The sequence below is a fragment of the Pectinophora gossypiella genome, chromosome 21, assembly GCF_024362695.1.
Source record: "Pectinophora gossypiella chromosome 21, ilPecGoss1.1, whole genome shotgun sequence".
Classification (NCBI taxonomy): Eukaryota; Metazoa; Arthropoda; class Insecta; order Lepidoptera; family Gelechiidae; genus Pectinophora; species Pectinophora gossypiella.
Genome location: NC_065424.1, coordinates 7,285,679 through 7,309,503, shown reverse-complemented (window position 1 = coordinate 7,309,503; position 23,825 = coordinate 7,285,679). Strand labels below are relative to the sequence as shown.

At 38.8% G+C, this 23,825-nt stretch overlaps 2 protein-coding genes across 2 annotated transcripts in view; one reads left to right on the top strand and one right to left on the bottom strand.

Moving 5' to 3' along the window:
* Positions 1 to 19,679, bottom strand: part of LOC126376537 (oxidative stress-induced growth inhibitor 1-like) — a 67,101-nt gene extending 47,422 nt beyond the window's left edge. Inside the window, exon 1 of the mRNA XM_050023999.1 lies at positions 19,468 to 19,679. The gene's annotated coding sequence lies outside the window, so the exon portion shown is untranslated. The remainder of the gene's footprint in view (positions 1 to 19,467) is intronic.
* An 845-nt stretch (positions 19,680 to 20,524) lies between these two features.
* Positions 20,525 to 23,051, top strand: LOC126376723 (ubiquitin-conjugating enzyme E2 T-like). The gene is made up of 2 exons (XM_050024281.1): positions 20,525 to 20,953; positions 22,043 to 23,051. Exons 1-2 carry the CDS (start codon positions 20,701 to 20,703, stop codon positions 22,255 to 22,257), a joined length of 468 nt encoding a protein of 155 aa, XP_049880238.1. The 5' UTR covers positions 20,525 to 20,700; the 3' UTR covers positions 22,258 to 23,051.
* The last annotated feature ends 774 nt before the right edge of the window (positions 23,052 to 23,825 follow it).

Below are 23,825 nucleotides of genomic sequence, written 5' to 3'. Positions count from 1 at the left end.
CATTTAACGTATACCATATCGCCAATTTTATAAGTTGTAGGTTTAGTACGTGAATCATAATAGTTTTTTGAGCGTTCTTTTGAAGATATAATGTTTTCTTTAGCTTTTTGTCGGCTGTAACATAGGCGATAATTAAGGGCTCTGACGTAGTCGGTGTATGTATTATTATCTAGAGAGTCAATACTACTCGGGATATAAGGTTTAAAACCCAGCAAAAGTTCCATAGGCGAGAATCCTGTGGTGCTATGGACGTTTGTGTTATACGCAATCATAGCGGTAGGTAAATACAGATTCCACGTGTGCTGGTTTTCTCCAATGTAAGATCTTAAATACTCTTTAAGAGTCGAGTGGCTCCTCTCTAGAGCACCACATGTTTGAGGGTGATAAGGAGATGCATATATATGCTTTATACCGAACAACCTTTCTAATTGCTTAAATACATCAGAGCAAAAGTTAGTTCCCTGATCTGTGACTATCATTTTGGGAATACCTATGTGAGATATATACCGAACGAATAATCTGGCCGTTTCCTCGGCCGAGCATGTTTGCAATGGATAAGCCTGTGAATATTTAGTCAGGTCGTCTTGCAGTGTAAGAATGAATTTGAACTTATGTTCGTGAGTTTCAGGGAGAGGACCGACTAAATCTAGGAAGACCTTTTCGTTAGGCCTTGTGGCAGTCGATGTTATTATCATCGGCGCACGATTCACTTGGCGCAAAGGCTTATTTATTTGACACGAGCGACAATTTTTTACATAATCATCAATATCTTGGCGCATGTTTTTCCACCAGTATTGAGATTTGATTCGATCGAACATGCGAGATACGCCGGGGTGTCCGGCTGAGACAGAATCGTGATTTTCTTTTAAAATGTTTTTGACTTCACTAGGAGTAGGATATAGTATTGAATTTCGATAGATATTTACTTTGATTCCCGTATCATGGAATAGAAAAGATAGAATGTTGTAAATTTTAGTGTAAACTATTTTGTTAAAAGGATCGGAAAAATCTGAGATTGCGAATTCCTTTTCCTCCAAATACCAGTATTTGATCATATCTCTGTATTCGCGTAAGACATTGAATATATCCTTATAAGACATTTCGTCATAGTGATTGAGACGAATAAATAGATGAGTAAAGACATGTTTATCATTACCTGTGGAATAATAAGTGTTAAGTACACGATCGATGTCTCGGATATTTGGTTCGCTTGTGGAGGAATTGATGATTTCTGTACAGTATGGGACAGATTCATCTAAGTCAATTGACGTTGGATAAGCTATCAGTTTACACTTAGCTTTAAGTAGAGATTGATTGTGTTCTTCAATGATTGTATTATAAGATACGTCTGGCTGACGGTTTATTTGTAAGAATTGTTCATAAGTTTCGGAAATAGAAGGACTCGGGTCATCGGACACGCGAGGTGATGAATTAGTAGAATTAGAATTAGAAGGATTACGAGTTGAATCGGGATCTCCAAAATCATTTAGAGCGTTGACAGGGCAACGAGATAAAGCGTCTGCATTACAATTAAGTTTCCCTTGTTTATAAATTATTTCGTAGTCGTACTCCTCCAATTTTAGGCGCCACCTTATTAATCTAGAACCAGGGTCCTTGACATTAAAAAGCCATACAAGTGGCCTATGATCGGTGACGATTTTAAATTTTCGACCATATAAGTAAGGTCGGAAGGTCTTCACTCCGAAAAGGATAGCTAGAAGTTCTTTTTCTATTGTGGAGTAATTACCTTCGGCCTTATTGAGTGTTCGAGACGCATAGGCAATGGGTTTATCCTTACCTATGTCGCCTTGCGATAACACGGCTCCGACAGCGTAGTTGGAAGCGTCGGTAGTGAGAATAAATGGTTCGTTAAAATTCGGATATTGGAGGAGGGGCGCAGATGTTAGTTTATTTTTTAGAATATCGAAAGATTGTTGTTGGTCGTATGACCATTTAAATTCTGCGTCCTTTTTAAGAAGGGAAGTTAAGGGTTTGGTGATTTTGGAGAAGTTCTCGATAAATCGTCGGTAGTAACCAACGAGGCCAAGAAAAGATTTAATGTCTTTGGCATTCCTTGGAATAGGGAAGTCTGTGACTGCCTTGATTTTATCGGGATTAGGTGACACACCTTTATTCGTGATTATATGGCCTAGATAAGCGACCTCGCGACGTAAGAATTCGCATTTATCTGGCTGTAGTTTTAGATTAAATTGACGAAGTCGGTCGAACACGAGTTTTAGTTTTTGAATGTGTGAATCGAGATCATGAGAATAGATTATGCAGTCATCGAGATAAATATAACAATGTAAACCCTGGAGCCCTGTTAGAACAGTGTTCATCAATCTTTGAAATGTTGAAGGGGCATTTTTCAGCCCGAAGGGCATACGGGTGAATTCATAATGTCCTGAAGTGCCATTTGTGATGACGGTGAAGCCGGTTTTCTCAGCGTCTTCCTTTTTAAGTTTTATTTGATGGAAGCCGCTGACGAGATCAAGTGTCGTAAAATACTTGGAGTGACCTAATTGATCGAGGATGTCCGTTATTAACGGAAGTGGATAGATCTCGGTAACGGTTGCGTCATTAAGCTTACGATAGTCAATGACTATCCTCCACTTTTGTTTCCCTGACGCGTCCTTCTTTTTAGGGACTACCCAAACTGGAGCACTCCAAGGTGACATTGAAGGACGAATGATATTTTGTTCTAACATTGTTTTGATTTGGCCTTCAACTTCATCCTTATGGCATTCGGGAAAACGATAGGATTTTACATGGACAGGAGCAGAGTCCTTTGTATTGATTGAATGTTCCAGTGCACTAGTGAAAGATAATGGTTCTCCCTCCAGATGAAAGATATCTGTGTACTGAGAACAACATTCAAGTAGACATTTGGATTCCTCGTTATTAAGATGATTTGCTCGTATAAGATCGAGGACTTGTTGATTCCTATCGGAATGTAAAACGTGGACATTGTAAATGTCTTTAAAATCATCTTGAGATGATATTTGTGTTGAAGACTGCTTATCATATGGAGTGAGATTCACGCGGTAATCTCGAATGATGATCTCTGATTCAGTAGTATTTAGAACAGATAAGTTAACTCGACCATTGGGTTTGAGAAGAACGATACAATTTGCAATATATACGCCGTCCGAAATAAAATGGTCAAGGACTAAACTCTCTTTAAGATTTTCGTACTCCTTTAGATCATTAGAAATTGAGCATTCGATTATGGCTTCTGATCGCGGAGGAATGGCATATGTGGGCCGATTGAAGCGGATTGGTAGAGAATGACCTCGCATATACAAACAGTTGCGAGAATATCTAATATCGACATCTAAAGTTTTAAGAAAGTCGTTGCCTAATATGCCATCGTAATTTAATTGAACATTGTCACTAATAGCGTGAAACTTGAAATCGAAAGTTATAGTGGAAGGATTTTCGGATGACGTAATGCAATTGAAATTGATTTGGAATGACCCTAAGGTTTCACAATATGAGTCATCATCGCTAAGTCCCTTTAATTTAATTTTTTCGTTGGATAGTGAAGGTTTATTCGTAAAGTTTGCTAGTTTAGCTATGCTGACGGTTGAACCGGTGTCGATTAAGAAACATAAAGGGTGTTCCGCATAATTTGTTTTTAATAATATATGCGGTAATGAGATTTTATGTGAAATTGTGTTTACTTTATATATAGTATTGTTTTCCGACGAAGTAGAGATAGAACTCATAGGACCTTCACTATTTTGAGAGTTTTCAGGATTTAGCAATGGATGACTATTTTGACTCAACGAAACAGTGTCTCTCGTAATATGAGAGGGTTGAGATTTAAGGGATGCAATATTTTTATTGCGACTCAACGAAACAGTGTCTCTCGTAATATGAGAGGGTTGAGATTTAAGGGATGCAACATTTTTATTGCGACTCAACGAAACAGTGTCTCTCGTAATATGAGAGGGTTGAGATTTAAGGGATGCAATATTTTTATTGCGACTCAACGAAACAGTGTCTCTCGTATGAGAGGGTTGAGATTTAAGGGGTGCAATATTTTTATTGCGACTCAACGATACAGAGTCTCTCGTATGAGAGGGTTGAGGTTTAAGGGGTGCAATATTTTTATTGCGACTCAACGATACAGAGTCTCTCGTATGAGAGGGTTGAGATTTAAGGGGTGCAATATTTTTTATTGCGACTCAACGATACAGAGTCTCTCGTAAGAGAGGGTTGAGATTTAAGGGGTGCAATATTTTTATTGCGACTCAACGATACAGAGTCTCTCGTATGAGAGGGTTGAGATAGAGATTTTGAATTAGATTGGCTCTTAGATACAGTGACTCTCTTTGGAGAGTTTTGAGCACAGGCTTTAGCATAACTTAAGGAAGCAGTGACACGAGAGGATTTAGCATTTACTTTTGTGTCTAAACGAGCAGAATTACGTCGACACGTGTCCGTAATTCTGTTTACTAGTTTAAATTATCGTTATCACATAGTTCGCACGGGCCATCCGAGTTGTTATACGACTCCGGCTCCGATTGCGCTTCGTCCGCAACATGATTTATAGGAGCCGTGGGATTGTTGTTTTGATAATTAGAATTTCGTTTGGAATTATTATGTTTTCGTTTAAAACATTCCGAAATATCATGGCCCGGGTTTTTACAATATCTACAATTTTTTTGTGATATCGAATTTTGTTGCGATGATATAGAATTTTGAAAGTTGCGTTTTGGTTTGGAGATACCTTCCGAATGAGAATGAGCTTGCTTGTTACGATTAACCTTGTACACGAGGTTTTCAAGCTTCTCTTCTTCGAGAGCTATGTTGATGGCATCGTTCAATGACCTCGGTTCTCGGCATCGAACGATTGTGCTCAATCGTGGTGATAATCCTAAATTGAACGTAAACAAGGCAAGGTCTTCGGTCATAGCGAGTCGACCGACGAGCTCCTTTTTTAGGGAAGCTGAATTGTGTATCTCCGATTGCAAGTATGTTAAGCAGCTTTCGATACGCAAAGCGAATTGTGCAACAGTTTCGTTAAATTGTTGTTTACATGATTGAAGATCTAACAACAGATGATTATAATGCTTCCTTTCTCCAAAGTTTTGGTTTAAGAATAACTTTAATTCGTCAAATGTTTCAAACACTTTGTTAGAACATGCTACCTGTGCTTTGCCTTCTAATTTAGCTATAATATATTTTAATAATATTATTTTCTGGCAAGGTGAAGCCAGATCAAGAGCATTTTGACAATTTGTCAGAAATGCGGTTAGGGTTTCTCGATCACCCTTATATGGATTAATGAAATTACAGAGAACCTGAAGAGGACAAGGTTCAGATATGAAAATTTCAGGAACCTTCTTCGAAGCTGAAGGAGTTGATGGAGGTTTGCTTTCCGCCATTATAAGAGGTAAGTAAGTACGTAAGTATGTAAATAGGATTTAGGTAAGTATTAGGGTTAGATTATTATTTTAGATTTTGGATTATTAAGACAGGTAATATAATAGGAGATATTTAGGAATCGACTAAGTGATACAAAATTTAGAATGTTAAGATTAATTAAAAGAGAGTGGCGAAGCAATTACAGTGAATCAAATATTTTACTCACATTAACACAAGCGCGAACACCACGTTGTAAATCTTCATTTCCAGCGAAATCAGGATACGTGCAGGAAAGCGGCAGCGAGGTGACGGCGGCGGCAGCGCAGCGGCAGGAAAAATATATGACGGCGATCGACTGGCAGGCTTACTCTGACAGTTTTGTTGTTGACCCCAGGATGCAGTCTCGGTGGTCCACCAGCAGGCTTCTCGAAGTAAGGCTTACTGTCGTGGTTAGACCTCCAGATAGACGGCGAGTATCGGCGAGCTGATGCGGGGAAGGTAGACTGTCGCCGTTTAACCGTACTTATTAATTCGACGGTGAGTTAGAAGATTTTGAGGAGTTTGACGAAGTGACGAAAATAACTTGAGAACTTGGAAGTCACTCCGGAGTCGGGTTGGCGACGACGAGCGGACAGGAATAGCGTATTAGTTTATAAGTTTGTAATTTCACAGACACATCACCAATGTTCCACACAATTTTTATGAGATTCGTTTACGCGAACGCGTTATGGAATACCAGGAATCGACGAAGAAACGGTAAAAATTCACTGGTATCCCACTTCTGACACCACTATTACGGGGTGGGTCAGGTGATGCTTTTTAAAAAACAATTTTATTTACGCTAAAAAGATTTATTTAAAGAAAATGTATTAGAATTATACAAAACGTAGTTGCTATCCGAATTCCAAACCCGAACTAACGATTTCCCATTGAAATGAAACTTGATGGTTCCGGAGTCCTATTGCATTGACGTCAATGCAATAGGAATTGAGTATGCAGTTTTTATTTTATATGATTACCCTGTAATTTAATATATAACAGAACCTTATGGTGATAAGGGATCAGCCTATCGCCCATAACATTAGTCCATTATGTTAGAGGACGCAATCCCTCATGGGAACCTTATGGGAACTGTCAAAATTTAAGAACACTCGACAGTAGCGACACCTGGTGGGAGAAATAGGTAGCTTTTATCCTCATTGCGCAATGTCAACTAGCAATATTGTGGTTTTTTTTTTTAGGTGAATTGCGTCAATGTGGCCTTTTTAACCCCGTTGGTCGTCAGGATCGTGTATTACGATTTACGTACTTCGCGCTTCGTAAATGCCAAGTATGAAATGCATCATTGTAGGTACAATGTCACGAAATAATGATCGTGTTGCTACTTTAAAAGCGTATATATAACGCCATAGGCAACTGTTATGTCGTAAATAATACACCATCTCCCTAGCATTATCCCGTTTCTCACAGGGTACTCAAACCTAACCTGAAGATTTCACAGGTCCGGTTTTTACAGAAGTGACTGCCTGCCTGACCTTCCAACCCGCGAAGGAAAAACCAGCCCAACACAGGTTAGGTTTAGGTTACCTACATACCTCCGAAAATGCATTTCTCGGGAATGTGGCAATCATTTATGATCCAAACATGATTTCGAAAACAAATTCGACTATCATTGGTTTAGGCTTATGCTGGATTTGAACCTGCGACCTCAAAGTGAGAGGCGAGCGTTCTACCAACTGGGCTACCACGGCTCCATCGGTCATAAATAATACATGAATAAACAAATACTCACGTAAACATAAACCAGATAAAACCTATCAACTTTGACCTTCCCTATCCTCAGTGATGACTTTTAGTTTTTCAATAAAAATGAGTCACATAATGACTCGTAAACACAAAGCTAGACCCTAATTACCCACATAGGGTGTAAAATCGATGGCAACCTTGCCAACCATCGATTGAAATTAATAAAATAGTCATCATAGGTTTATAAGATGCTTGATAAGCGTCGTTCAGTGCCCGTTTTAGTGTTTGCTTCTATGCTGGACGGGGGAAGCGCGTTCAGCAGCTTTGTCATCCCAGGCCATAGAGCAACAAGGGCCCGGGATTAGTAGGGATGAGAGAGAGAGAGAGAGAGTCACATGTCACTTATTGGCTGTACCAGTTGTCGATATAACCGTTTAGGAGTGGTTATTATAAGCAATACACCTACTTACAACATTAATATTTCACAAAATAACATTTACGCACATAGTCTAATAAGGCCACATTGTTGCAATTCAACTAAAAAAGCAATATTGCTATTTGACATTGCTCTGATGTGTCCCTTTGAAACCCCCCTGTAGTTCAACCATCACCAAACTTTTTCGCTCCCGATCGTCAACTGTCTTCTTTTCTTCTTAAAAATGTCCGCCATTATGTTTCTTTTTAAAGTTTTGGACTATAGAGTTTTGGCCAAAGGAGTGTTTACTTCATTCGGCGATATCAGTCATATTTGGGCCTTTAGCTAGCACCCGACTAATAAAATATCATTTAAATATGAGTTTTATGTCGTGGTCTTCATAAATTAGCAGACAGCTCGGGGTCCGCAAGCTTCCTGCCATCAATCGTGTTAGTTCGGCGGTGTCGGAGCAGAGTCGTGTAAGTATACTGTGATCTTTATCCCTAGAACGGGTGCTGTGTCATCGTGGGGTATATAAGTTGTATTTTGTGTAAATTATAGAAGTTTCAAGGTTCCTCTAATTACTATTGATTGAATAGTAATTTGTCTCCATTCAAAGTTGCTTCGTCATAGGTGACCCGTCTGCTGTTAGACATAATTGAGTGGAATTGTGGGCATAGAATAAAAAATAATACAACGTATAGAACCACAGAGTTCTGTGTATGAACGGTAGCTCCGCCCCGCACCAATTTGTATCGGGCGCCGACCTCACCCCTCTGGGTCTTACTTTAGTCTTGAATGGGCGTAAGCCGTTAAGGAGTAAGGGAGAGTGCGCGAACTATCAGAGTAGTTTGAACCTCTCTTTTTTTTGACGTGACTTATTGTAGGTTTGGCTCAGACGGCATTAACCACTTGGCCGGACAAATGGTGACGGCTAAGGGTTTGCACCTGGTACAAACTTCAGCGTGTTTAAATGATATGTCAGTGGTTGAGCGTTGGGCTCACGATCCGGAGGCCCCGGGTTCGAATCCCGGTGGGGACATGTGACAGAAATCACTTTCATTCATCCATTCATCCTTTCTTTCATTTGTCATTTGCGCATATAAAAGTAAATGCGCAATGCAAACAAATGTCAAATAGCAATATTGCTTTCTTAGATGAATTGCTTCGATGTGGCCATTTGAAGCCCCCAGGAATTAGCACCAATGTAAATATAATTTGAGACTAGTGGGCACAGGGGACGAAGATCAGGAGACCGGTGTGTATTGACCCTTTTAATGAAGTGTCAGGACATTACAGGCTGATCATCTGATTGTCCGAAATTAAGATGATCCTTGCCTCGGAAGGCACGTTAAGCCGTTGGTCCCGGTTACTACTTACTTACGTAAGTATGTAGTGGTTATATGAGTTATATCAAGGGCCTTGGGCGGCTCTGTAAACCCTGGCACCAGGGTTGATGAGGTTGGTAATCCACCTCACAGCCCACACGATAAGAAGATGGAAGTACCCGGATTGTCTCCAGAGCCATGATCGCGGCCTTAAGATTTATGAACAAATGACTTTACACAACACTTGAAAGCATGCCAGGTTTAATAAACGCCGTTATACTATCGTAAAACACGGTTGAACTGTGTTAACTCAGCGTCCAACTGCTTATCTTATATGTCGGCGAGTGCGTATAGTGTTGCCATCTAGTTCCGAAATTGTTAAGCAGTTGTTTCGATTATCAATCGAAAACGTCAAGCAGTTAGCTTGGGTGAGGTCGCTACTGGGCTGGTTAAGAAATGGCAACATTAATAATTAGGTTATCAAGTTGTCACACCTGTACTAGGTCAAGATGGATAACATAACAGATGAACAGTTGAATGAATGAAGGACAACTTGTCACTTTGATAAGTTTGACAGGACTCGGTTCGCGACTGATCGGTGGTCAAGCCAGCCCGTAACGAACTCGCCGCGTTTTCTAATCGTTTCGTGTCAGTGTCATTCGCCATTATTTGTTGTGATTACAATTGTGATATTTGAATACACGTTTGTTACTGGACGTTTATGGTATAATTTAAATAAAAGACAATGTGTGAACCCGAGAATGAGATGGATCTACCCGTCCCTCCGTCATATATAATAACATAAACACACATAAACACAAGTTTACGACTATATTCCAATTGGGCTAATCAGAGGTACCGTCATGAACAACCTCATGTATCCACTTTAGAACCCTCTCGCACTATCATATTTGACATTTAATGAGATTTACGGTTTAATTTGTCAAAAAAGTTAATGTGACATGGTTTCAAGTGTAAACATATTAATACTCGTGACCGTACCATCCATCGCAAGATGAACTAAGAAACAAACCAAAATACACGAACACAAACAAACAACAAGAACACGCAACAAAAATAAGCACAACAGCGTACAATATACGTACATGTACATAACTAAACAACCAACAATTGTCAAATGGAGAATCATTGTTGTGAGAGATAGGCTGATCCGTTGTCAGCATAAGGTTCATCATATCCATCTTAGGACATCATATCCTTTACTTCCCAATAATTTACTTATTTATTTAAGATGGATCATATCCATCTTAAATAAATAAGTAAATTATTTATTTAAAAAAAAGGTACACCAACAGCTTATATCATAATTAAAACAAATAATAACGGGTTCTTACCGCGTTTAAAGTAGGGATATGAGAGTCCCGATATTTCGACACTGTTGCAAGTGCCATGATCACGGGATGACGGGAGAACGCGGTAAGAACCCGTTATAATGTGTTTTAATTATGATAATAACCGCGTAAACTTAAAACAGCTTATAAAATAAAACATTAAATAAAATAAAAGTCACATCAGGAATTAGACTATTACATAAGGTGCACACAAGTTTAAAGCTCATGTGAAGCTTACTTTACGTAAAAAGGCTTATTAATGATAACCAAAATAATAAAAATGCCTGGTATTCTATGTGTTTCTTTAGTTATCAAATAACTCGTAATGTATACCTACATTGATTTAAAAGATGTGTTGCTGTTGCAGTTTGTTGTCATTTCTTCTCCTCAGCCATAACACCTTGCGGAATGACGTAGCTTCAAAAATGTTATATTAACCTTCAACAAGTTTATCTTTGATAATTGTGTTGATTGAATAAATGATTCTGATTCTGGAGACGATAATCTTTTGTGTACACCTCGCCTCCCCCAAAAAGTGGAAGAAAAATTGAATTATATACTTTACTAGCAACCCGCCCCGGCTTCGCTCGGGTGCAATGCAGAGGTAAAAATGAAATTATTTACGACATCACATAAAAAACTCAAAAATAACAGTATTTCTCCACTATTTAATGGATGTTATTATAAATATAACCTTCCTCTTGAATCACTCTATCTATTAAAAAAAACCGCATCAAAATCCGTTGCGTAGTTTTAAAGATTTAAGCGTAAATAGGGATATAGGGACAGAAAAAGCGACTTTGTTTTATACTATGTAGTGATATACTTTATTCCACTCAACAACTAGTTACATTACAAACTGAAATGTACGTTTACAAGGGATTACTTATCTCTAAGAGAGATCTCTTCCAGCCAACCCAGAGCTAGTATAAGAAAAAAAAGCTAAAAGCTAGCCCAAACGCAATTCCCGTCTACAATTTCCCTGAGGTTACCAACAAATAGGACAACCAGCGTCTACGAACACGGTTCGCAACCAGACACCAACAAGGTTGATTTAACAACCAGCAATAACAACCAGAAGCTGTTCATTGACACGCTCAATTTGTTTTATAAACAGGAACCGAAAATGGCGACCAAAACATTTGCCACGATGACGAGTATCGTTACGACCAACTGTAGACTAGAGCCAGTGGTCCAGCGGTTAAGGGCATTAAGAATGAATGAATGAATAAGAATTTATTTCGGATTTGAAATCCATAGATGTTAGTAAGTACAAATTATGAGACAGTTGAGGACGGTAAGGGACATATCAAAAAATCGTTTTGTGATCCCTTTTATGATCACCAACTTCTCCGAAAAGTAAGATGATCCGTATTTCGGAGGGCACGTCAAGCAAGGATTCTCAGCTACTATTTCATCAGGCCTCATACATCTTTACCAGATAATTTACAGTTTCTAGGAGGCACTTTTTTCATGAACTCACGCGTGCGTGTTCGGTAGGCTCAGTATAAGGGTATTGTCCAACAAACATCTGTCATTCTTTGACGTTCAAAAAGCGCTAACTTTGAAGCACAAATATTTTTGAATTTTTGACGTTTAAAAGCAAAATGATCGTCAATTAACAGCCTCCGTGGTTTAGTGGTTAGAGCGTTAGGCTCACGATCTGGAGGTCCGGGTTCGATTCCCGATGGGGACATTATCGAGACTGTCCTTTGTTTGGTAAGGACTTTTCAGGCTTGAATCACCTGATTGTCCAAAAAAGTAAGATGATTCCGTGCTTCGGAGGGCACGTTAAGCCGTTGGTCCCGGCTATTAGCAGTAAAAACACCTCCATCAACCCGCAGTGGAGCAGCGTGGTGGAGTATGCTCCATACCCCTTCCGGTTGATTGAAGGGAGGCCTGTGCCCAGCAGTGGGACGTATATAGGCAGTTTATGTGATCTTCTATCAGACCTCCATCTTGAGTATACTCGTGTACGGAGCTGAAACCTGGACAACGTGTACCAAACACGATTCACTTGCGCTACCTTCGGACATTCTGCGTATCGTTTTGGGGGACAAACTGACCAACAAGAGGAAACTTGACATTGCGAGCAGCCCAGCTTCATGGCTCTAATCAAACAGGACGTCTGCAGTAGTTGGGGCACGTGGAACGGATGGAGCCTTCTCGTCTGCCACGCTAAGCCCTGCTTATGTAATAAATAATATATAATAATAAAAACATACGTACATACGATCTACCCTGAACCGGCACACGTGTACGAAACGATAGATGAATGTGGAGGGAGCAAGAGAAGAGTCAGGATCGAAGCAAATGGAATTCCATGGTCTCTGCGTACCCCGGTGGGAAATAGGCGTGAGTTTATGTATGTTATTTCGGACAGACCACAACACACATAGACTAAAGGATTATTTATTTACAGAATCTAACAACATTATTTGTTCATTACTAATTTAAGAGTCACGCTCTATTATTAATTATTGCAAAAATAGAGCAGTGGTTTCCCTCTTGCCTTCTGCCCCGCAGTACTCTGTCTGACGCGATTGAGATGGCGCCCAGAGTAGTCTATTTCAAAGCCGTATTCGTTACTAATTAATAATTCCTTGTGCTTTCCAGGATTTGTGCCCGGTTAATGGTTACAGGCTCGCCCGTTTTACATAGGACTTAAAAATAGCTAGCGAGGAGTGGGGAGTAAATACTATTCCTACACCTTCAAGGATAGAGGCGTGATGCTATCACTAGATGAGCCATGTCAGGGGCCTACGGCGGCTCAATAGTAACCCTGACACCTGTTGATGAGGTCGGCGACTGACCTCAAAATCCACTCGAGAGAATATTATTATTAAGTTTCATTAAAATATCACGCTGCGAGATCGTGAATGCTTCTGGCTCAGTTAAATCTATCTGGTTGCGTGTCGCATCACGGTTAAACGCGCCGAGGTCACCACTTAGAATCCCGACCGGGGACATTTTAAAACTGTTATGAAAAAGAATGATTTATTTTTTACTATTATCTAATTTGATCGGATAGTTGTATTTTTTATATTTTTTATTAGAATAATATTGTATATTTGAATATGAACCTTCGTTTGATTTATATTATACGATGAACATCGATTTACTACTACCGTAGATACAGCGCTTGGTATAAACAATGAGGCGAAATCTTGGCGCTTTTGGCTATACATTCGTACACAGCGGTATATGTATACATTCAATAAAATCGTGTGAAATTAAGAAAATACGCATTGTCTTATTGCGTATATTAGCGCGTGATGTTTCGTAACGCGGTCAGGTTGTACTGCGACTCGGATTGACCGGGAGTACTAGTTTCAGTGTATTTTAAACTAAAATAATAATTTTGGTGCGTTTAATTGCGAAAATTAAAATGTTTATACTCTGGTAACATGCACAATGTCATAACTTATTAGAAATATAATGTTCCATACTTCTTTTCTCGCTTTGAGCATCTATTTTTGCAAGATTTTACCTTATGTTTTTTGTTTTGACGTGACTTATTGCAGATTTGCCACAGATGGCATTAACTACTTGGCCGGACAAATTGGGGAGCGCTGAAGGATCTCACCCGGTAAAAGTTTTTACAGCGAACTGAGGTAAAGTACTGTCAACGTCGCTATATTAACAGTAACTTTGCGTCCCACTGTTTGAGCGCTGATGTTCAATCTACGGTAGTAGTTAATGTATGATGATGAACATTAAATATTAAATAATCATCCACACTATTTTAAATGCGAAAATAATTTTGCCCGTCTGTCTGTTACCTTTTCACAAATACCGCTGAACCGATTTAGATGTAATTTGGTATGGAGATAGTCTGAGACCTAGAGATTGTTTTTATCGCAAAAACCAGCCCCTAAGGGGATGAAAAGGTCGATGGGCACGCGAACAAAGTCGCGTTATCTAGCTTCTATGTATGTGAAGGGAAAATTGAAGGGAAGAGAGGAAGGGGTAGACCTTGGGGGTATTTATGAAACAAATAAAAGAGAAGGTGCAGGTCGTGTCGTATCTGGAGATGAAGGTTTTGGCGGGAAGAAGAGAGGAATGGCGATTACTCCACCGACAAGAGCGCAGCTCTTAAATAGAGAGAGAGAGAGAGATGTATATGAAATCACGAAACTCATTGTTAGATACGAAATTAAAAACCGAATTAATTTATCGTAAGGGCAGTTACCACTAACATAGTTATAAATAAAAATAAAAATAATGTTTATTTCTCTCACTAGCTTAGAACTTGAGTACAATATCCAATGAATACGGGTACAAAATTAATAAAGCAGGCGAGAGACTGGTGTCTGTGATAGGCGTGAGCCTGTGTTACAGATCACCAGGCCCCAACCTTCGGACATTACGGAATAGATAATATGCTTATACAGCGAGCTAATACTTTAAACGAGAAAGAACATTTTATACAAGAAAAATAAAATAGAAAAGAAGAAAAAATAAAATAAAATATAAGCTAATTATGTGGTGAATGTGTATGAGGTTTTATGTGAGTGTGTGAACATGTAAGTATGTGTTATCTCGACTATTATAGGCGCCGATACGTCTCACCAACTATCACGTTGGTCTAACAGAAAGCTCGGTATGGTGTGGGTACTTAGTTCATCGTGCGATGGATGTACGGTCACGAGCACTAATATGTATACACTTTGGTACCATGTCACATTAACTTTTTCGACAAATTAATCCGTAAGTCTCATTAAATGTCAAATATGACAGTGCGACAGGGTTCTAAAGTGGGTACATGATGCTCATGACTGTACCTGACTACCCCAATTGGGATATAGTCGTGAGCTCATGTATGTTGTCGTGCGTATATTTATAAAAAAAAATGTTTATAACATGTGTGTCATAATTTTTAACAATTTACCTGAAAATTTAAAGGAATTAAATATGATAGAATTTAAGAATGATTTAACGAAATGGTTATTACATATGTGTTTTTATAGTGTCAACGAATTCTTTAACTATAGGAATAAGTCTTAATAATAATATAATTAGGTATATGTATAAATATTTGCACACCTGCTTGCAGGTTGAATACATGCACTGTTTTACTTAGAATAAGATCTTTAACTTTGTGTTCTTGCAAATAAATGATTGATTGATTGATTGATTGATTGATTGATATGTTTTTAAATAACGAAAAATTGCCTTCTAACCTTTAATCTGGTTCCTTATTAAAATACAAAATCGATTTAGTATGGCAACACCAACGCCCCCATGTTCAGTGGAAGCGTGCCAAAATCAATAGTCGGACTTTACAGACAGACAACATAACATACCATCACGCCTGCATTACCTAAGGGGTGAGGCAGGGTGGTCAATGGTGTATATATAGTAGGTATATACACGCCTACTCCTCATTACCCAGGCACAAATCCTGATGTTGTTGTTATCGTGTGGGTTGTGAGGTGGACCAGCCTCATCAACCCTGGTGTCAGAGTTACTATTGAGCCGTCAAAGGCCCCTGACATGGCTCAAGTAACGACTACTTACTTACATCAGTAAGTAGTAACCGGGACCATCGGCTTAACGTGCCTTCCGAGGCACGGATCATCTTACTTTCGGACAATCAAGTGATCAGCCTATAATGTCCTAACCAAGCTAGGGATCACAAAGTGAATTTTGTGATATGTCCCCACCGGGATTCGAAACCGGGGCCTCCGGATCGTGAGCCCAATGCTCAACCACTGGACCACGGAGGCCGTTACGGACACTTCATTAAAAGGGTCAATACACACTGGTCTCCTGATCTTCGTCCCCTGAAGTTCTTTAGTTAATTCTCTTTTGTAATTATTCTTATATTTTGGTGCAATAAAGAATATTTGTATTTATAGATGATGAAATATTGGATAAAGTTGTTTAGAGCAAAAGCTGAGGTTCGACGCAAAGTCCTAGATCATCTGGCTAGACTTCGGACTCAGGTGGGCCGAAGTAAGGACAATTTGTTCAGGTGGGGTTTCTCGGATGGCTCGGCCTTAAAGTGCAAGTGCGGCACTGTTCCCCAAACGATGGAACATCTTACATCGTGTCCTGCGTTCCCGAACACCTGCACGCAGGAGGATCTGATGAGCGCTGCAGATAGCGCCATGTTGTCAAGTTTTGGGCCGATACTACTTAGTTTGCCATCAACCCGATAAGAAGAAGATCTGGCTAGCATTATCCCGTTTTTCATAGGGTCGGCTTACCTAACCTGAAAATTTGACAGATCCGGTTTATTACAGAAGCGACAGCCTGTCTGACCTTCCAACCCCTCATGGGAAAATCAGCCCAATACAGCTTCTATATAGCAGTATATAAAGCGAAGATTGGTGGTATGGTTGGTAAACGAAGATCTAGAAGGACGTACATTGACCAAATTAGAGATGTCTTTAGAAAAGGTTCAGTACGATCTACTCTGAACCGGCGTGCGTGTATGAAACGATTGATGAATGTGGAGGAAGCAAGAGAATTATGTCAGGATCGAAGCAATTGGAATTCCAGTCTCTGCTTACGCCGGTAGAAAATGAGTGTGAGTTTATGTATGTATGTAACTGATAGTTTCCATAAGCGAATATTTTTCTTCTCACATTAAAATGTTATGTTTAGTTTTAATAACATTATGGTATTATAAAACGTGTGTAACGTTACAAACACCAGCGACGTCAACATAGCTGTGTTGTTGTGAAAACAATATAAGACGTACTATAATAAATTGAACTCGTAATTTTACACACTTTTGTGTGAAATGGGAATGTTTGATTTCATTCGGCCTTTGTAGTGATCATAATATTAGGTGTACCTAGGACTTCGTAGCCTAGTTAGTAGAACGCTTACCTCTCATTTTGAGGTCGCAGCTTCGAAAACCAAAGATTGTCGAATTTATTTCCGAATTCATGTTTGGATCATAAATGATTATCACGTGCTCAGCAGAGAAGGAAAACATCGTGAGAAAGCCCACATTCTCAAGAAATGCATTTTCGGAGGTATGTGACCTAACCTGTATTGGACTGGTTTTCCCTTCGCGAGTTGGAAGGTCGGACAGGCAGTCGCTTCTGTAAAAAACCGGACCTGTCAAATCTTCTCGTGAGAAAAAAGGGGATAATGCTAAAGGGATGATGGTATTACCATACACGAGTCGAATTCATACAATAAAACCTGCAGGACTTATAAAGACAGAGGTTGTTCTTTATCAACTTGAGTTATCGCACGTTGGGAACATGGTTCATTATATCGCACTGTGCGGTTTTGGTTTCCGCCAGCAGGCTCTGCACGGGAACCGCGCCGCGTCTCGAGGGTTTCGACCAATAGGCGCTAGGCGCAACGAATGCTATCTTCGTAGATAGATGTCGCAATTGGGCAAGCCCCAATATAATTCGCGACGCGCGCCTGCCGCGTGGGCTGATCACCCTACGCACTGCGAAAGAACGGACGAAACGAATGCGTCACTATCCCTCTCCACAAGAAAGAAAAAGAAGATGAAGAAGGGATGCAAGAAGGACACTACTACTTATTTTTCCCTAATAAAGTAGCAATGCGCTATGCGAATGCTACACCCGGCAAGAGCGTGGCTCTTAAACTACTAAATTATGGTCCGAAATTACTAAGACCTGTCATGCTGAGAAAGGTTTTTGAAGGCCCTCAACAAATCAATGTTAAATGTTTGTGTCTTGTTCACCATGTTTTAGAAAACAAACATAAGTATTTTGCATTTGTTGATTTTTATTGTGTTTTTTAGTTTGCATTAATCTAACATAGTCATGTTTCTTATTTTTCTTTCTGGCCTGTGCCCAGCAATGGGAAGTGTATATATAGGCAGTTTATGTTTAAATTTTCATGTTATGTGTGTTAATTATTTTATGAATTTCAACCACTTTTAAGTACATATTTTGTGAGATCCATTTGTGCAGAAATAAGTAAAAGCACATATGTGCACAAAGCTATAAGCATACATAAACATTTCAAACACCTCCACTAACCCGCAGTGGAATATGCTCCCCCTCTGGTTGGTTGAGGGGAGGCTCATGTCCAGCAGTGGGTTGTATACAGGGTGTTAGTGACATCGTAACGAAAACTTTGAGGGGTGGTTCAGGCCATGATTCTGAGTTGATATCAAGTAGAAATTTCCGTCGCAAAAGTATGGACTGGATAATAATTAAAAAGAAAAGAAAAATTTTCATGAATTTTTTGACGCGAAATTCCACTTGATATCAACTCAGAATCATGGTCTGAACCATCCCCCTCAGTATTCGTTACGGTGTCACTAACACCCATACCTACTTATATGGCTACCGTATGTACTTGTACGGGGTGTAAGTGTCATCGTAACGAATACTGAGAGGGATGATTCATCTGATTATTCTGAGTTAATATCAAGTGGAATTTTCCATCGCAAAAGTATAGAATTGAAAATAATTTAAAAAAACTAAAAAAAAATCATGAATTTTGCGACGGAAAATTCCACTTGATTTTAACTCAGAATCATGGTCTGAATCAACCCCCTCAGTATTCGTTACGATGTCACTAACACCCTGTATGTTTTTATTATTTTTTATAGAGGAATAAGGATTCAATTAATTCTCACTTATCTTATAAAGTTATTAATAATAGAATTATTTTTTCTGCAGGTTTACAAGATTATGGCTAAAATTAAATTATTGTAAACAAAAAGTAAAACAAAAAGTCAAAAATTTGTATACATATATACTGACTATTGTATAGAAATGTTTACAATCTTAAATGTATCCTAATAATGATTAGACTTACAGAGTGAGTGGGTGTTTACGGGCGGTAAGGACTTGAATTTCCACAGAAAATATTCTGTATCCTATTAATAGGATTTAAAGGGATATTACATCATAAAATAAAGGAAGACTAACCTCCGCTTGCGAAACCACGTGTTTTGTAAAGATACATTCGCGGAACCGCTGACAATTGCCTGCAGATGGGAACCAAGACTAAAACAATAGCCAGTTTACTGCCAACACCGTCATATCCTCGCCAAGTACTCACAACACATCACAACCCACTAACGAGAAGAAAAAAATCCAACAGAAATCGATAATCTACACTTATGACAACGTAAATAAATCATTATCCACCTTGCGGAACGTATATTGATTTCTCATTTTAACACACGATCACACGGCTCGTGCCGCATAAGCCTCCGTCAGCGAGCGCGTAAATAAACCTTCTACTAGATTTTACTCAGCAAAATCAGCTGATTATACAGAAATAATGTTTTACTTACCTCTAAAGGTGCAGATGCAATTGACGGAAATGCACTGGTTTTAAACACAATTTTTAAATCACTACAACTTGATTTAACGATAATAAATTAGTTACACTTGAATTTTAAACTAAATCACATAATTCACGGGTACATATTAATGAAATAACGCAAACATTTGTAAAAAAACGTGTAAAATCTTTTCCGTAAATTCGCCTTCCCACAAGTTCATCGGTCGAAATAAATAGTTCGCCTTCATGACATATGGGGGCGCCACAGCCTACAGCTGACATTTGACATTTCTTATGATGCGTTCAAAAATAAAAATAGCGTTATTTGTGTTATTTTTACGTTCTAGTGTTGTATACCGTTTATAACAAGTAGACAGAGTAGTATCTCTTTCTACAAACTCAAACATACAAATCAAATTAATTTAAATGCAAGCGAAAGAAACGAACGCAATTTTGGAGAAAAAACTAATTACTAGTTCTAACTAGTATTGGAACTAGTATTATTCCTCATTCTATGCTAGAACGCAGACAGATATTTTTTTATATCAAAGAAACACTATGGAAACACTGCTTATTTGGCTGTATGGCTGTGTTCCATTGCCTTCTCACGAAAATGAAAATACTATAAAGGTACGATTTTTTTCATCAACCAACGGCTGCTCGGCTTTTTGGCGGGAGGCGGGAACGGGACAGTTGCTTTCTTCATTGAATAATCTAAATAATTAATACGAAGTGGTGTTTTGTGGTTAATGATCGCATTAAGTTAGTCGGAAGACATTCGCGAGTGTTATTATATTGGAGTGTTCAATAAACAAAGTGTATCTGCCTATTTTCGCTTCGTGTCAGGAAGCCGCTTCATAACTCAAAAGTTTATGCGGACTTTTGAGTTAATTCGTTTGGGGTTCGGAGTAGGAGTCTACTCCGAGGGTGGGGGCTTAGGTTTCATCATCACCTTTCATCATTTCATTAATCATCAAGAAAAAAAATACGTCAGACATGGCTGTATGGGCATAGTTCCCTTTGCCTTACCCTTCGGGGAAAACCAAACCAAAAAAAAAAAAAACCAACGGCTGCTCAGCTGCTCACGGCTCCGGCTAACCTCCGGCTCAAATTTCAAAGAACTCTGTGCTCTGCTCACGCTCAAGGCGAGACGCAATCACAAGTGAATTTGTTTGTGCTACACGCTTTCTATTAGTGTTCTTAATTTTCTTGGCTTTTGACGTTACTTTGTTGTGATTGTGAGATGTCAGCAGCACGAACGGCTCGTCTTGTTAGGGAAGTAAAAAACTTCGAAATTAAGCCTCCGTGGGGCATAACCTGCCATCCAGAGAAAGATGACACCTACGATGTGCTTTTGGTGAATTTGCAAGGCCCTAAGGGATCTCCTTACGAAAGAGGGACGTTTAAATTGACCGTGACGATCCCTGAGAGGTATCCCTTTGAGCCTCCATTGGTTAAATTCACTACGCCGGTGTATCATCCTAATATAGACAAAGGTAAATAGAACTCCTTTTATTACTGTAAGCATGTTAATATTACGCTACTAATACACACGCTCGTTACTAGCATGCTTATTTAGTGACATGCTCTTAACTGTATAGGTACCTTAACCTCAAGGCCATGATTTCCAGTAACAATAGTTAAACAATAGGGTTTAGGGATTTTAAATGGACAGGTCTTACGACTTTAATATGATATGGTAAAATAATAAATGTCATGCCAGTAGTAATAAATCAACCTGTTCGAATTTTATAATTTACCATACTGTATTAAACACTTAGGGACGGAGCAAGCTACTAAATAAACATGCTTGTAATGAACTTGAGTATTATTAGACTTACTTATTTTATTATCTGTTATCACTCATGTAAATAGGATTGGCTTGCACAGCCATGAAAGAAAGTGCATTTCTTCGAGGCAATGATGTCATAAATCGTCTGAAACAGACATATAAGGCCAATGATGATGATACAATATAGTCCATAAAAATAGATTCTAGAAGGGGTATTCGAAAGTTAGAGTACCTAATCTCTTTGTATCTACATAATTACTTACTTAGGTACTTTGATAATTAGTCTTCAGTCAAAATAGGACACTAGTTCTTTGTTGTTAAAGTTGACTATTATACTATCTATATACACAGCCTGTATCCATCGACTGACGGGTATAAGCCTCCTCTTTTTCCCGCCATTTTTTCCAGTCTTATGTAAATGTCGTCCATTGTTTTCCAGAGTACCTTACAATGACATGCGACCACCCGATTGGTGGTATGATATCGCATACCATCCCTTGGCCACCATTCTATGTAGCAGTTGAGTTGTGTACTAGATTCAAGATAAATTATGAAATTCTGATTACTAAACCAAAGATATATCTAAAAATATCGAAAAAAAAATACTGTTTTCTATTTAACTTCAAGAAAAACGTAGTAATAAGCCCAATATTTTATCATATTTTTCAATGATGTCAGTGTGATTTTTCATACAAATTCCATAATAATTTCGTGTTTTGACGTTTAGAAAAAAGTAACTGTATTGATTAGTTGGAAACCAGCCTATTATAAATAATTTTGGTTTTTGTTGCAGGAGGCCGTATCTGCATGGATATGTTAAAGATGCCTCCTAAAGGTGCTTGGCTCCCGACCATCACACTGGAGACTTTACTGGTGTCTCTGCAGACCCTCCTTGCGAACCCAAACCCTGACGACCCCCTTATGATGGATGTAGCCAACGAATACAAGTACAGTATAGACACTTTTGTTGAAAACGCAAGGAGATATACAGAGAAGTATGCCACGTGATATTTTTAAAGTTTTGTTGTTTATTGGCTGTGAATAGGTACATAATTGATTAAACCAATTATTTCGTCGCGCGCGTTATGCGGTTGCCATGTTACGGATTAAGGAATACAGTTGTTAACTCTATGTATTAGGGACCAAGTACATTTATAGAATGAAGTAAGGCCTCGTTAAACTACGCGATTAGTCAGGCACGATGCGTCGGGTGTAGTAGTATGAAATGTATGGCGAAATCGTGGCCCAATCCTCCCGATGGATCGCGTAATATAATAAAGCCTTAAAACCAATCTTTTTTTTTGTCTGTCCTCGTTACCTGCCATCAGTTGCTACACTATTATCAGATCTGTTCTGTTAGTTTCACTTAAGGCCAATCTATGATAGATAAATTATAAGTTAGTTTAATAACAAAAATGTGATGTGAATGAACCTGACCAGCGTTCGCGACACGGCAACCGCGGCGCTAATTATTTCGAGGGTTTCAACCAATAGACGCAGCAAATGCTATCTACAATTCTACATGGATACTACATCGATATAGTTCGTTCCGCGCGCGGTGCGGTTGCCGTGCCGCGAGAGCCGGAGTACAGGCTTGGTTAGGGTTGCCGCCATCTGTATTAACGTTAATTTGATATTCGGTCAAAGTGTACCTATTGGATATAGTATTTTATAAAAATGCAAGAAAATAAAGAGTACCTAAAATAGTAGATTTTCTTATCGCAAGTGACACCTTAAACTCCATACCAACCTGCTTAAAAATCTGCTTGGGATCTTGTGAATATAAATACTCCCAATTTCAATGTAGTATTATTTAGTGCCTGAATCATCTTTCATAGCAAATGCAATGGCGATGGTAATGTTGCATTGCCATGAATCATTATTCAGGCACTTAAGACGTTTAATAATAAATGAATTAGTTTATTCAAAGAAATATTATTCGAATGACGAATAAATTACTCGTTAATCGAATTATTTTCTATGAAGAAACAAAATATACACCTTCATCATCAGCCGTACGACGCCCACTGCTGGGCATAGGCCTCCCCCAAGGAAAAATAAAACAAGGATTATTGGACGGAAATCAATATTTTTTTATTGGTGCTAATTCCAAGTACACCATCTAAATTTATTTTAAGTTATAGGTACTTACCTGTTATTTTCTTATTAGCCGAAAACGAAAGGGACGGGTAATCGACAAGCATACAATTTATGACACCACAATTTTAGGCAGAAATTTAAACAACCCTCTCAAAATTTTATATTGGTGCTAATTCCTGTAAACATTTATTTTAAGTTATATCCGTCATTTTCTTATCCGCCGAAAAGGAACTATGTATAACTTAAAATAAAATTAGATGGCGTCCGCAGGAATTAGCACCATTGGTCAGGAATTAAATTAACAGCACACGTCAAACAGGGTGATAATTAAATACGAAGTGGTGTTTTGTGGTTAATGATCGCATTAAGTTAGTCGGAAAACTAGACTATGTCAGGTAAACATTCAGTCCACATATTGGAATCCCTGTTCCTCGTACGCATGGCATCCAGTAGAGTTCGATTAAATATTTCCACCT